Source organism: Glycine max, chromosome 11 (assembly GCF_000004515.6).
Source record: "Glycine max cultivar Williams 82 chromosome 11, Glycine_max_v4.0, whole genome shotgun sequence".
NCBI lineage: Eukaryota > Viridiplantae > Streptophyta > Magnoliopsida > Fabales > Fabaceae > Glycine > Glycine max.
Window position 1 is genome coordinate 3,743,004 of NC_038247.2, and position 15,263 is coordinate 3,758,266.

Here is a 15,263-nt window from a genome sequence, read left to right on the forward strand (position 1 = left end):
AATTATCATAAAAAGTTAATAATTTTATCAATATGTTTGGTTGTAATTGGATATATGTTTGATTGTAATTGGATGATGGTGAAAAAATTTTGAATTATCCAAAAGGAATTAATGTAAGTAACAAATTAGGACAGATTATTGCCTTTGGTGGTTTGAATGGATAGTCAGTGTTACTGATTTTAGTGTCGAAGTTGTGATCGAAGACTTGCTGAAAGTTCTTTTGGTGATGTTTGAAACGGTATCAGCGCAAACCATAGATACCTTCTACTTGGGATCTAAAGTGTCGACGCTGCAAAGGAGTGGAACTACTACATTATCGGAGCAGTTCACGTGGCTCTAGATCTGCACAACAGGTGAGATTCATGCGGCTTCGAATCTAAGTCACTGATACGGAGAGGTGAAGGAGGTTGTTGTGGTCGTGGCTGGATGAGCAGAGAGAGAGAGAGAGAGAGTCGTGAAGAGATTGAAAGCATGAGAAGGATTCCACGTCGTATGAATTAGAGGTTAGCAACCTGAGGAGAGGGAGGAGGACGACGATGCTGTTTTGCGGTGTAGTTCCTGTCTTCCAGAGGAAGAAGGATTTTAGGGATTTGGACGAGGAGAAAGGGAGGAGCAGTAGAGGCCTTTGAGGGAGAAGAAGGGCAACGTTAAATGAACCAAGCAAATATGGATTATCACATAATTAAATTTTATTTTATTAAAGAAACTAACATAATATATCACAAATAAAATTTTTAACATTTTTAATTTTGATAAACTCTATTAAAATAAGTGAAAATGTTAAAGTTTTATTTGCGATTTATTGTGTAAAAAAAGATTAAATAAATTTGTTTGTTTTGCTTTAAATAATTTTGTATGAATTTCTAACTTTTAAGAATAATATTAACTTATCATTTAAATAAAGTTGATTATCAATTAATTATTAATGAGTCTTGTAACAAAAATTTTCAAAAGGGAGAATAATTATAAGGACATATTTTTTTTTTTGTTTGTCCAGACATCACACAAAACTACCCTGTGCCCATTCCAAGGCATTGGAATTCCATCAAATATGTTGTGCTCCCCTCCAACTCCTATCGTGGTGTTAGCAAAGTGATTTCAATTGATGCATTGGTACATAAGAATCTTTGGTTGGCGACAACCACGTCGAATTAAATTCACCCTATGGTACATAAGAATCTTTAGTTGGCGGCAACCACTTCGAAGTAAATTCAGCTTCAGACTCTAGTTGTCACCATACTATTAGTGTGAAGTACTCATGGACTTTTTAAATAACTAAAAAAAATTGATATTCATATTTTTACAGGAAGAATGATTTACATATAAAAAAGCAAAAACATTATAGGAAGAATAATTCACACACACACATACATACATATATATATATATATATAAATTGTCCATCATTTTATCTTTTGTTCGTGTTTGATGTATGTTAAAATCTATGAAATTTTATTGAGATAACAATATTTTGTAATAAGAAAATATGTAAAAACATTTTTTAAACAAGTTATATGAGAGAAATAATTTTGGGATTTAAAACCAGTGCCTTCGATTGAGGCAATGAACATTAATAATAATAGAGAAGAAAATGATGTTTTACAATAAAGGGAAAAGGAGAAAGTAAAATTTGACAAAAAAAAAAAAGATGACACATAAGTCTTAATAAAGTGGTTTGAAAAAACTGAATAATAAAATGATAAAATTTGTAAAATTAAAACATCAAATGATAAAACTTGTGAAATTATAAAAATTCAATGATAAAATTTGAAATTAAGAAAGAAAGAAAAAACATGTTGGAAGGTTTTTGCAATGATTTTATTTTTCTAGAAAAAAGAAAAACAAAATCTTTTCCATTGATTCCAATTGGATTGCTGATAGATATTTTTCGAGAAAATCACTGATTGCCACGTCGATAGATTCTTGGGGGTAGGGTAGACCCACAGGTTTGGTCCAAGCATATTACACAAGAATCCCCCGGTTGGGGATATTTTATAAACGAACAGCGGACCAAAAGCAGCTTTATTTACCTTCGCTCCGAAGCGTTGATAAGCAAGCAGAGGATGACATGGGGCCCATGATAAGAGATATGCGCACAAATCATCACGCTATTTATACCACTGATCCGCTACTTGCTGCCTAGGCTAGTGTGCACCCCTGACTTGAACCTCTTACCGTGCGCATCTTCTCAATCCATAACAACTTCGCCACCGTTGCACCGAAACCAATCGCCACAAACTCGGGATCTCAGATTCGACGCGCCAAACCATGTCGAAGGCGCGTGTCTACACAGATGTCAATGTCCTTCGCCCTAAAGAGTATTGGGATTACGAGTCTCTCACCCTTCAATGGGGGTAATGTTCCGAACCCTAATTTTTATGTTGTTTTTTTCTTCTGATCCCCAAAGTGAACAATTCACATGAAGGGGGATTTTATTGTATGATCTTAGAGTCTGTACATAGTTTCTTAGCGGCTGTTTTGTTGCATTTTTATTTCTTCCCCATTCCTTGTGAGCTCCAATGGCTTCAGCAATTTTATCTAGCATTTTGTATTAACTAACTGATGGATGAGGAACTATGCCATTTGCGTTGCTCTGATTTGTTTTTGATTAGATCTCATGCTTTTGCTTAGTTTTTACGTGGTAGGACCAGAGACAGAAGGTGGTCGAGAATCACCTTGTGCTGCCTTGTGCCGAGTTAATTGATCGAATTTGTTCTCTGAATCCTCAATATAACCTCTTATACCCTTTTCTTTAAAATTTACTTAGCGAGTATTTTTTTTCCAGTGATCAAGATGATTATGAGGTTGTGCGAAAAGTGGGCAGGGGGAAATATAGTGAAGTTTTTGAAGGCATAAATGTCAATAGCAATGAGCGCTGTATAATCAAGATTCTGAAACCTGTCAAGAAAAAGAAGGTACTCCTTTCTTTGTCTTGCTTTTATCCTTAGTCTTACTCAGTACCTGCAGACTGTGAATTAAGCCAGCCATTGATGCTTTATCAGAACCATTCTCTTAAAATCTGCGGCATAATGGACATAACAAATTTCTCACACACTCCTTATTCCTTAATCATTTTTGTAAGGTATTGGTCATCGTATTGTACAACAATCATTTCCAAAAAAGTTTAACCTAAACATCATTACGAGATGTTAAACATATGACAAAATATAAATCAGTTTTTAACATAAAGAATATGGCATAATACTTCTAAGTTCTATCAATAAATAAATATAATGACATGATATTCAACATTGATATGATAACAGTTTAATTATATAGCATGGCAGAAGAGACCACAATATAGGGTCTTAGGAGAGAATTGGAGCTTCAAGCTTGATGAATTTTCTTGAAAAAAAGCAAGTGCCATTGTAAAATATCCAGAGGAGTGGTTGAGGCATGTCTGAACTTATTCTTTAAACACACACACACAATGTAAGTGAAAATCACTATTACACCATTAAGTAGCTTCTTACTGGATCATTTTATCCCAAAATCCACCATTGGATAGAAAAGTCTTGTCATAGACATCATGTGTATAAATTTTTCCATTAATCCAGATTTTTGTAGTACTTTATTAATATACAATTAAATATCAAGATTAACATAGTATATTAGAATCATTTTATTATTTTTATTGTTCAATTTCTTTGAGATTTTGACACAAATAAATAAGGTAATGGATAAATATAAGAGTTTAATGGTTATGCAATGATAATGTAAATCACTTTTACATTGTTGTCCAATCATAATTTGTCGTTAATGTGACTTTTAAAGTAATTGCCATAAAAGTCAACAAACTTACTATACATAATAGGTTGTATTTGGATAATGGTGTAAAACTTTTTACACTGCCAGTTTATAATTTTGTTTTCTCTAAATATAATTCAACAGTCATATGATAAAATCATGTTTATAGAAAGTTGAGTGATATAATCATGTCAAGTTTTCTCTAAATATAATCATGTTTACAATGGTGTTAGTTGATTCCTCCTATTATACATGAATGACGTGGGTCTGCTGCAATATGGTTCTGCAAATCCCATTGTTGTGAATTGGTAGGATTGCTCTGTTCAATCCATCTGCCTTATGATGTAAATCATCTAAGCCATGAACAAAGACAACATCTGTTTCAATTTTTTGAGCAGTGAAAGCATCTCCATGTTGTTGGAATTAATCATATACTTGTCAGCTTTAATTGTTAATTTTTTAAACTTTATTTTGTTTAGCATACTATGCCATTTCAAATTCTTCTGATATTTTTCCTTACTTTATGCACTCTTCAATATTATTTTACAGATTAAAAGAGAGATAAAAATACTTCAGAATATTTGTGGAGGCCCAAATATTGTCAAGCTTCTTGATATTGTCAGAGATCAACATTCGAAAACTCCCAGTTTGATATTTGAGTATGTCAACAGTACAGATTTTAAAGTTTTGTATCCAACCTTGACTGATTATGACATACGCTATTACATATATGAGCTCCTTAAGGTAATATGATCCTTCAATCTCCTGTATTATACTTGGTACTACCATTCTTTATGTCCTCTCCATAATCAACATATTGTTTTTCCTTAAACAAAATTGGAGTATCATATCCTGAATAAGGCTTCACACATGAATATAATGTTCATGTGTATAGGGCCTATAGTCATTTGCTTATGTATCCACAAAATTATTACTAAATATTTGAGCAAATGTGTATGGAGAACCTTTCCTTGTTACCTGAATACTTTAGTGTTGAATTGCAGGCTTTGGATTACTGCCATTCTCAAGGCATTATGCATAGGGATGTCAAGCCTCATAATGTCATGATAGATCATGAGTTACGAAAACTTCGCTTGATAGATTGGGGTCTTGCTGAATTTTATCATCCTGGAAAGGAATATAATGTCCGTGTGGCTTCAAGGTACTGTTCTATGGCCAATAAACCATAGTTTCAAAGATTGGGTGTGAAATACAAAAGACTAAATGAGTGAAATACAAAACCCCAATCTATCAAGCGAAAACTTTGCTTGATAGATTGGGGTCTTGCTGAATTTTATCATCCTGGAAGGAATATAATGTTCGTGTGGCTTCAAGGTACTTTTCTATGACCAATAAACAATAGTTTCAAAGAATGGGTGTGAAATACAAAGAATAAATGAGTGTATTGGTATGTGGCTTAAATTGAAACGAATAATGCCTGTGTCAACATAATTTTTTTCTGAATGGATAAATTGATGGAAAGTTTGGTGCATCCATAAAAGTAATTCTGAAATTGTGGAAGCATGTAGTACTAAGTATGGATCTGGAAGGAATTTGTGGTTAATTGAGATGTGACCATTCTTGCTTGGGAGCATAGTGGCACTTAAGACTTACAAAAAACGTTATATTGTGAACTACTCTCACCGATTTATGCAAGATAAATGTTACCTACAAATTGCAAATTCTCCTGGTATTTGAATAAAGCACCTTATTAATTGTGTTATGGTCCTTTTTCCTCGGCCTTTTTTCTGTATAGTTTTCTAGCTTCTTGTAACAGACTATTCTACAATGTTTACCAAGTTAAATTAACTGAGGGTTTGATGTTAGTCGGAGTCTACTGGTATTCTGGGTTTCTTCTTTAAGCTGTTCAGTGTCCTCCCTCTTTTGTCTTTTCTAGCTGAAACAACTCTTGTCCTTCTTTTATCTGGTAACTTAATCCCAAATCCTACACTCTAAACTTCTGTCAGCACTATTAGTATTATGATTCCAAATCCATAATCTTCCATTTGGTTTGTAGTAAAAAGACGATCCTTAGCATTATCACAGCTCCCTTAATTTGATTTTCTTTTTGCTTGCAATTTTTTTTGTATAATCGTTGTTAGGTTAAAACTTGACAAGACGAAATGATTATCTAAATTTTCCTAGGCTTATATATTATGATTGTAATGTAAGGATTACCTGTGGTTTCTTTTTAAATGTTACTGACCAGACGCAATTGTCATGTGCTATGCTTTTGTTTCTCAGATACTTTAAGGGGCCTGAACTTCTAGTTGATTTGCAAGACTATGACTACTCATTAGACATGTGGAGCCTTGGCTGCATGTTTGCTGGAATGGTGTGAATTATAACTATAAGTTACTGGTTATATATGGCATACTCTTGACATTTATGCAGATGGTCTAAATTTGAGCGTACATGATTAAAAATGTAAAATTCTGGTCATAATTTGTTCGTTGTACTCTTTTGTAGATATTTCGCAAAGAACCTTTCTTTTATGGTCATGACAACCATGATCAGCTTGTCAAAATAGCTAAGGTAACATCCGTCATGGTTTGCAATTATTTATAAGTGTTTGGTTATCTTGCTGTCACCATACACAGTAATTTCATGTTTTGGTTCCAGATTATGATATATTGTCCTCTATTTAATGTGGGTTGTTGAAGTATAAAATCATTGACCACTGTTTAGCATATTAAAATATTTATTTTCAATCAAGTTGCCCTCTCCTAAAGATCCTTTATAGAGTAACTTTTCTTTCCAGATTTAATTTATTGTTATTATTATTGTTAGTACTTGGTTATTGTTTTTAAGTTATTGTTATTAATTATTATGTGATATGTAGGTGCTTGGGACTGATGAACTGAATGCATATCTTAATAAGTATCATCTGGAGCTTGATCCTCAACTTGATGCACTTGTTGGAAGGTATCATCAAACATTTGATCTTACGTATTTCACTGTAAAATTGATTTATTTATTATTAAATATGAACTTCTGTGGGAGACTGAGAGTGTAACATTACATCACTAATTCCTCTTCAAGCTTTCCTTAGATGCGTCCTGCTTTGTTTTGACTTTATTTTCTGTTGGTAGATAAATGAAGTGTTAGTGACTTGACACATTTTAATATGTAATGCTATTTTCTGTTGCAGACACAGTCGAAAACCCTGGTCCAAATTTATCAATGCAGATAATCAGCATCTTGTGTCTCCTGAGGTGACTCTTCAGTTTTCCTATCTGGCATTGACCTTGCATTTAGTATAGATTGCAATTTAACAATTCTTGTATGACACGTAGGCAATTGATTTTCTTGATAAGCTCCTTCGATATGATCACCAGGACAGGCTAACAGCTAGAGAAGCAATGGTAATGATAAAGAGCTCATTAGTTTGTAGTTTTCAATTTGCAGTAACAAGGGTCTTTTGTTGCATGAACTTTAAAATATTTTCGTTTAACGAATATTTATATTTTGGCAAAATTATAATTTTTGTCTTCTAATTTTAGGTTTAAAATATTTTTGTATTCAATTTCATCCTGTAAGTTCTTTTTTCGTGCCAATGTTTTTCTCTAAATTTTTTTATTTAATGTGGTTTTTCAAGTTATTTTTTCATATTTTTGTTCAAGTTATTAAAAACCAAGGTTTCTTCTTTTGCACTGCAATCTCAAATCGTCAGCCAAAACTGTCAAATAGCCACTGGAACCCTTTATAGCCACCCTGTTCTTGTACAACCAGCCTATCCTGCTTTGTTCTCCATTTAGACACCCAACTACCGTGAAGTTTATCATAATAGACCAGAAGACTGAATTGAATAAGAGAGTTAGATGGTCAAATTGAAACCTAAATTAAACTAAGAGGACAAAAATTATAATTGTTTTATCTTTTCTCATGTTTGATTAATTAGTTAATTTGTTTATTTTTAAGCTATGTGCACTAACTTTTTACTGTCATCTTGGTGTGTGTCCCGCAGGCACATCCATATTTCTCTCAGGTAAGGGCAGCTGAAAGTAGCAGAATGAGGACACAGTAACTTGATCACATATGGATCCATAAACTTGAGTTAATATATTTGGGATTTGTTTTATGATACCCTAACACGCACCTTCGTTACCGTCTGTTTATTACAGAGATTAGTTTTCCTGTGGAGTGTATTGACATTATGTTGCAGTTGAGGAATAATGTTATTGCCAGTTATTGAAAATTGAAATTGTCTTGAAAGTTGTGATTATATATAAGCTTGAAGGTGTGTGTGTTTTTTTAGTTTTTTAGTACATTTTGCGTATATAGGCATTAACTTTCGTTTCGACACTGGGGATTTTTTTTTATTTGTTAAAAATTATGGGATTTGACATGATAAATATTTTAATTCCATGTTTGATTTGATGAAGGATTAGGTACCACAAGAATCAAGTAAATAAGGACATGACAATCTCTTATTTTTTATACTAAAAAAATCATGGAATAATTTTGTCTTGGGTATAAACTATTAAAAAGACATTTTTATTTCTATCTCTTTAATTGTCAAAAAAAAAATTAATTAACCAAAATTATTTAAAAAAGAAAACATTGGATTTTTTTATTATTTTCATAAACATATTAAATTTGATATAAATTGTATTAAAATAATTAATATTAGATAGTTTAGTAAATTTCTTATTATTTTATTTTTTTTCCATTATTTATCAAATGTATAGGATAAAAAATTATTTTGTAAATCATAATTTTTAACAAATCAATCGAATCTTAGGATTCACATTGGAAGTGTTTTGGAAAGTAAGAATGAGGGTTTAAATGGCTAATCAAACATTACACACTAAGTGTATGTTTGGTTCAGTTTGAAGGTGCAAAAATATGATAAAAAACTAAAATTGAAACATCTTGTTTGTTTCCAGTCCAGTCTGATTTTAAATTGAGTTGTGTTACAATTTTGGCTTCTATCAGTTTGAAGGGAGAGTTTCCTTTTACAATTAAAGTTTGCAAAATGAATTTCATCAAAACTTTAAATCCAAACACAACCTAACTAACTTGGGTTGTTTGATTTGAAAAACTGTTCTCTATTTTTACTTTTAATTATAAAGTTACATTAATTATATTTTAAGGTTAACTATGTTTTTATTTATGTAAAATAAAATGATTGGCTTTTGATCGTAGTTCCTGTAAAAATAGTTCTATTTTTCATCCTTAAAAAGTTGAAATCATTGTTGTCTCGTATTATGTGACAACTGTACAAAAAGTTAAGTGATCTTCTTAGGCGGCATCCACTACTGTATATGGTAAAAAATACACAGGCGATGGGGGTTTAGTTGCAAGAAAACGATTAGAGATCTCTTAGGTGTTTACTCGAGAGTATGAGAATGAATCGTGGCAAGTGTTTCCCACCAGTTACATACTATATATAAAGAAAAATCCTGGATTTTATACATTATCGTCATATATCGCCAAGCAAGGTGCAAATACTACAAAATTGCTAACTTGATAAAAATGTCTAACAGCGTGTTTAGTCTTGTACCTACATCAAACCACTCTTCCACGTCAAAAGACGGAGATAACACAAGCAACAAAATATTGCTCGAGTGGACGCGGATCAATGACAATACACGTTGAACCAAACTCACTTTGACTTTGACACCTCTGTTTGAGACTCCCACACTTTCTAGATCTACTGTATTTACAAAACCGGAATCTTACGAAAAAGGCCAATTAGGCAATTACAAGTCGAGAATTGTTTGGACTGTTGTTAGCTTTTAGAAATCAAGAATCAATAGTAATGTTTTACGGGAACAAATTCGCAGTCATTAGTCATTACTCGTTAGGGATAGATCATAAGATCAAATCCACTCTGGCAGAACGGAAAGACCCACATACTAAAGTATTCTTGAGTTCAGGACACCAAAAATTCCATTTTGGTTCCAGACTCTGAGACGAAATTATTGATAGTAAAACATTTCCTCTGATAAGACTAGAATTTAAGTTTCTGTAACACTTTAATATTAACACGAACCATCATTAAACAGTTACACCTTGACAAGCATCACACAGTTTCTTGTCCTGTCATCAAGGGAAATCATAATAAAATAGTCTTCCTCTCCTTGTCCCTCCTAAATTCCCAAGGCACAAACACAGAAAAACACATTTTATATAGATAGAAAATGGGGAAGATCTCTGTCAATAGGTTTAAGGAAGAGGCCATGATGATATAAAGTTTTTCTCCATTTGCACTCTCCAATATGTTCACTTTTTGAGATGAGGAAAACAAGCATAAACATCAGATTTAGGGTGTTTGGCTTCAGCATGCTCCCTACACTTCACTTCCGATGTGGTGCACATAAATGTTTGCATGCACACCTTGCACTGCAATCATCAATCACAACATTATTGATGTTCAGTAAAGAGTTCCAATGCTGCTGCAATCACTACAGCAACATGTATATTTCAATAATATTACTAGAGAATATAAGTGAACAGATCCCATGCATGTCTAAATAGAGTATATATGACATTGACAAACCAAATTAAAAACAGAAGTCAGCATCAGACAGCTTAGATCATGCAGTGCAAGGTAAAACAAGGAGATTGCATCTTCCCCAGCCCAAAAATAACCCATGGCTTTGATGCAAACAGAAAGTATGACTCTTAGTCTTTTCTTTGCTGCATTTTCCTTTTTTGTTCCAATTAGTTTTAATATTCTGAGATATTTTAAGTTCAGAAAAAAAATTATGTAATTGAAGTGGTGATATATTTAATAATTGGCGATTACTAGGTCTTGTATGCAACCTGAATCCCATTTTGACTGATGTCTGGCACATTATAATAACACTATACCACCTTTTCCATGAACAGGGAACATAAATTCAAAAGATATTCCAGAAATGAAGAAAAATAGAAAAATGAAACAGCCCTAGTCCCAAAGGATGAATAGAAAACACTACACAGAGAATTATTTTAGCCGTAACAGAAATGCTGCCTTTATTGGCAAATCTATACAGCAATCTCCACCCAAAATAATGGAATAAACAATCAATTTGGTCCCTAAGTATTACTCTCTCCCCTATGTAGTCGCCTCCCAAGTCCCAAGTATTGAACATCCATCAGTTTTAGTCCCTAAGTTGATATATTTTCCTAATTAACATGAATTTTAATACTTGAGAGATTACTAATAAACTTTATTATTTTACTTCAGGACCATTTAGTAGAGAGGGTAATAGATCAAGGACGAAATTGATCGTTTATTTGCAATATTAATCATCGAAATTCATTATTCTATACAAGAAACCGTGTGAGAAATTCAACTTATGCGGAGAAAAATAAAACGAGTTGAAAAGGAAAGAGCTGCTGTGAGATTACAAGCACCATATTACCTGGATCGACATTGCTTTCTTGTTTGAATCCAGCTGGCTTCCTGCGCATATCAAACAAAATACTAAAATCATGAACCAAGCCAGATCTAACACATACCGTCTCGATTTTCAGATTATTTATTTATTTATTTGTTTTTGGGCACGAAAAATCGAAGGCGTCAAAGTCTGGATTGGAACCCTAGTCAATTGAACAACGATGAATGGAAAATTACCCTTTGAGGCGGCCTTCTGCTTCTCGATGTTCTTCTCGCGAGCCATCTTTGCCTTTTGCCCATTGCCTCCTCCCATGTCTGATGCCGCAGGATGAAACCCTCGTGACCCTAATTCTCTTTTCTCAAGTCACGGAAGCAAGAGCCGAAGGAAACGCGCGAATGCGAATATATGGCTCAATAGTCAAGGCCCGAGGAACGGGAATATTTGGTCGCACCAAGCACTTTCCTTTCTTCTTTTTTTCTTTTTAAGGGGCTGTGGTAAATTTGTCTTTTTAATGTCTTTTCTCAACCAATTTCCTATGAATTTTGGATTTTTCTATCCTTTGCAACTTTGCACATGTTAAAGGTCATTAGATATTTACTTTGCATATGTTTAGGATCATTGAATATTCATTTTCAATCAATTCTTCATTAATTAATTAATTAATTGTGATTCTTTGAGAAAAACAATTTTATCTCTCTTCTTTATTTTATAAAATCACATTTGCTCTCTTCCCACCAAAATAATAATTATGATTTTCGTTTGTATATATGAGTAATTAGAAATTGTATATGCTTATTAAGTTACAATTAGCATACACTTGTTTCTAGTTCCTTTTTATGACTGAAGCAAAAACAAAATTATATAATAATAGTTTCTAACTATTTTAGAGAATAAATTCATAAAATATATAAAAACATAAATCATTTTTTTAAGGAATTAAGGCTAATATTCATAAAATATTTATTTCATATAATGCAGAAAGAAAAAAATGAATAAAAACACAAAACGTAACAAAAGAAAATTTGGGTGAACAATATGAATTTTTCTTGCATGAACAACATCATCAATTATTTATAATAAAAAAAACAAATTTCGTTATTTATTTATTTTATGAATTTATAATCTAAAATATTTATAAAGTATAAGATTAATTATTATTTTGGTGGGAAGAGAAAAAATATGTTTAAGTGATTTCATAAAATAAATGAGAGAAAATTATTTTTCTATAATATGGATATTTAATGGCATTTAACCTGTGCAAATTTGCAGAAAAATCTATGAATTTTTCGTTCTTATTTCTTCACAAGGTAGTCATGTTAATTATGCAAAAGAAAAGTTTTGTTATTCGAAATAATTTTAATGCAAAACTCATTTTGCTACAAACTTCCGTTTATAACAGTTACTCAAACATACATTCAATCATTTACCAATTGGGCTGGACTTTGCTGGTAGGGTTGAAAATTATACAACTCAAAAACAGGAAACTGGTAGATAGAAATAGAATCTCTTTCCCTTGGGATTTATTTAGTTGGTAATTACAAAATTGTTTTGAAATTATCTTTCTACATATTCCCTTCAAAGTTCCTCACCCGGGGTTATTCGGGGTGGTGGAGGAGTCATTTTCCAACACCGACATGTGTATCAAACATTTACATGTGGTTACACCTAAGTATGATATGCAAATGAGAATATACCTTGCTCTTCTATGCTAAATCCACTTTCTTCCTATTGGTAACGTTATCATCAGAAAATAGTCCCAGACTTTGGTCCTCCCACTCACACACAAATTACAAACTCATAAATTCTTTAATTCCCTCTCCATCACCAAGCCATGGAGCTCCTATGGGAGCTTGCCTTCACCATAGCTCTTTCTCTTTTGCTTCCATTGGTTTTCCTCAAACTCCTCTCTGTGACCCCAAACTTGGAAGCAAATGAGAAAGTGGCTCTTCTTGGGCGTGATCATGATCATGGAATTAAATCTGATTCCAAGAGTTGGGAAACGGATAAAGTTGTTCGAATTGGTGGGAAAATTGATGAATTCAGAGACAAGCCGATAGTGGGAAAATTAATAGTCCCAGAAATTGTGGATGTGAGTTGTGGATCGCCCAAGATACACAATTCAGAGAAGATTGATGAGTACAGTGTTTACGACGAAATTGAACTCGTGGATTTGGCGGAGGATCCTGTTGTGGATGAGGGTAATGATGGGGTTGTTAATATTGACGAAGTTGAGGTAGAATTGATGGAGTGTGATTCTAGAGAGAACAAAGTTGAAGAGGTTGAGATCTCGCAGTGCGAAAGAAATTATAATGAGATTGATGAATCTAGTATGAACGAGGAAATTGGTGAAAACAAGGGCTCGGTGGTGGATGAGGATGATTGGGAAGGAATAGAAAGCACTGAATTAGAGAGGCGTTTTGGTGCTGCAGTTGTATTTGTCGGTTCCAAGAGCAATGCTAATCTTAGCAATGATGTGAAGATGAAGCTTCATGGTTATCACCGAATTGCTACTCAGGGTCCTTGCCATGAACCTCAGCCAATGGCTCTGAAGTTCTCTGCTCGAGCAAAGTGGTAGTTGATTGATGATTACCCTGCTTATTTATCTCCTAATATTTAAAAAATAAAAATTAGAACCTTTTTTCCCTCTAGCTCTAGTATTGGTTTGAGTTGCTTAGATTTCTTCATTAGATTCTTTTATGTAGTTAACAAAATTGTTTTTTGTGTAAGGATTGCACGGCGACAACTTGGGATTATGAGTCCAGAGGAGGCCATGGAACAATTTATCAGCCTTCTATCAGAAAGCATTCCTGATTGGATTGAAGAAAATCCTTATGTAAGTAGATATGGTTAGTAATACTATTTTGTTACTCGATCACCCTTTTCTAAATAAAGATGAGATACATATTTTATTTGGTCTTTCTTGGTCCGTTGGACTTGGCGTGATTAACCAGAGAAGTTTTATCCTTTTTTTCTCAATTGTCCTGTCTATACTGGAAGGAAGCCCATGCCTTCCCTGATTCCCAATTTACCCCACAGTTTTTGGTGGAGGGGTGATTTATTTCTTTATTAAATCTATTAGATAAAGCCTTGAAGCTTTATATGAATTGTTTGTATTACTGAGCCTACCATGGTTGAATTTTTATATTTCCTTTTATTACAGGATAATGCTAAACCGGCTTCTGCAACTAACCTTGTGATTTGAAGGCATAGCTACTATGACAAAGAAGCTGAACATTATAAGGTATAACCTTATAAGATTTTGTGTCAAGTGTGCATGTGTAAAAGTAAAACTGCGCTGCAGGGAAGATTAATTATAGAAGGATTTTTTATTTTTGCAAAATCTTTGACTCACATAACTATAAGTAAGCGCCAAACAGAGAACCGCGACCATAATTCGCTTGCAGCATAAATTATTTGAACCTTGCCGATAAATTGATTGCGTGTTAGTTGGAAGTAGGATTAGATTATACGTCATATTCATCTGTCTTTTTCCACAATTTCGTCTACATGAACTAAATAACTAAAGTAGAGGAGTCTGATGCGTCAAGGTAAAATTAACTTCAATATTTTTTGGAACGAAGAATTAAATTGGATATGACAAATAGTAAATGCAAAATGTTAACAGGAGAACTCTCACTGAAATTTCCACGAGGAGATCTCTTACTCTTAAGTGGATACTGGATAGTTATTGTCCAATGCCCACGATCTAGTGCAGAACAAAACTAGTAAAGCTTGTAATTTTTCTCTTAAGAGCAATCATAGTAGACACTTTCACTCTAAACATCTTATTAATATTTTTTTCTATTTCTCTTTCTAAAACATATCATACATTTATTCTTATCATTAGTCCATTACCATTCTCACTTCTGTCTCTTTCTCTCACTAATTTTCATCTAAACTCTAAAGTTTAAGTGAAGATGTCCAGTGTCCACTAATCATTTTTAAATTATCAATACAAAATGCTAGCAATTACATTTCCTAGGTGGAGAGTTGTTCTCCATTATTCAATAAGAAGTTAGTGCTAGATGTACATTTTTCCATGGACTCGAAAACTACAATACGGATTACGTGCCTTCCGCTGAAACGTTCTGGGTGTAAACAAATGTCAAGTTCCGTTGTAAACAAATGTCAAGTTCATTAATGGTTGGTTAAAGTAAAGTATAACTACAATAAACTTCTCCATGG

At 33.1% G+C, this 15,263-nt stretch overlaps 3 protein-coding genes across 3 annotated transcripts; 2 read left to right on the forward strand and 1 right to left on the reverse strand.

The window, feature by feature from the left end:
• Positions 1–1,983: 1,983 nt before the first annotated feature.
• Positions 1,984–7,945, forward strand: LOC100810748 (casein kinase II subunit alpha-2). Its single transcript, XM_003539246.5, has 10 exons — positions 1,984–2,354; positions 2,786–2,915; positions 4,297–4,491; positions 4,752–4,909; positions 5,992–6,082; positions 6,217–6,282; positions 6,590–6,672; positions 6,899–6,962; positions 7,044–7,112; positions 7,715–7,945. The coding sequence occupies exons 1-10, from the start codon at positions 2,269–2,271 to the stop codon at positions 7,772–7,774; spliced, it is 1,002 nt and encodes a 333-aa protein (XP_003539294.1). The 5' UTR covers positions 1,984–2,268; the 3' UTR covers positions 7,775–7,945.
• A 1,764-nt stretch (positions 7,946–9,709) lies between these two features.
• On the reverse strand, positions 9,710–11,566 carry LOC100499689 (uncharacterized protein At2g23090). Its single transcript, XM_003539248.5, has 3 exons — positions 11,315–11,566; positions 11,103–11,143; positions 9,710–10,095 (listed from the first exon to the last, which is right to left on the reverse strand). The coding sequence occupies exons 1-3, from the start codon at positions 11,388–11,390 to the stop codon at positions 9,976–9,978; spliced, it is 237 nt and encodes a 78-aa protein (XP_003539296.1). The 5' UTR covers positions 11,391–11,566; the 3' UTR covers positions 9,710–9,975.
• Positions 11,567–12,783: 1,217 nt separating this feature from the next.
• Positions 12,784–14,506, forward strand: LOC100813431 (acyl-CoA-binding domain-containing protein 3-like). Its single transcript, NM_001253351.2, has 3 exons — positions 12,784–13,649; positions 13,806–13,911; positions 14,239–14,506. Exons 1-3 carry the CDS (start codon positions 12,910–12,912, stop codon positions 14,278–14,280), a joined length of 888 nt encoding a protein of 295 aa, NP_001240280.1. The 5' UTR covers positions 12,784–12,909; the 3' UTR covers positions 14,281–14,506.
• The last annotated feature ends 757 nt before the right edge of the window (positions 14,507–15,263 follow it).

Bases quoted from the DNA above. Each gene is read 5' to 3' on its own strand.
- LOC100499689 (XM_003539248.5), bottom strand. From the start codon at position 11,390: ATGGGAGGAGGCAATGGGCAAAAGGCAAAGATGGCTCGCGAGAAGAAC. The intron at 11,144-11,314 runs GTAATTTTCCAT...TGATATGCGCAG, and splicing joins GCAGAAGGCCGCCTCAAAGG to GAAGCCAGCTGGATTCAAAC. The intron at 10,096-11,102 runs GTAATATGGTGC...TGATGATTGCAG, and splicing joins AGAAAGCAATGTCGATCCAG to TGCAAGGTGTGCATGCAAAC.
- LOC100810748 (XM_003539246.5), top strand. From the start codon at position 2,269: ATGTCGAAGGCGCGTGTCTACACAGATGTCAATGTCCTTCGCCCTAAA. The intron at 2,355-2,785 runs GTAATGTTCCGA...TTTTTTTTCCAG, and splicing joins TCTCTCACCCTTCAATGGGG to TGATCAAGATGATTATGAGG. The intron at 6,283-6,589 runs GTAACATCCGTC...TGTGATATGTAG, and splicing joins AGCTTGTCAAAATAGCTAAG to GTGCTTGGGACTGATGAACT.
- LOC100813431 (NM_001253351.2), top strand. From the start codon at position 12,910: ATGGAGCTCCTATGGGAGCTTGCCTTCACCATAGCTCTTTCTCTTTTG. The intron at 13,650-13,805 runs GTAGTTGATTGA...TTTTTGTGTAAG, and splicing joins TTCTCTGCTCGAGCAAAGTG to GATTGCACGGCGACAACTTG. The intron at 13,912-14,238 runs GTAAGTAGATAT...CTTTTATTACAG, and splicing joins GGATTGAAGAAAATCCTTAT to GATAATGCTAAACCGGCTTC.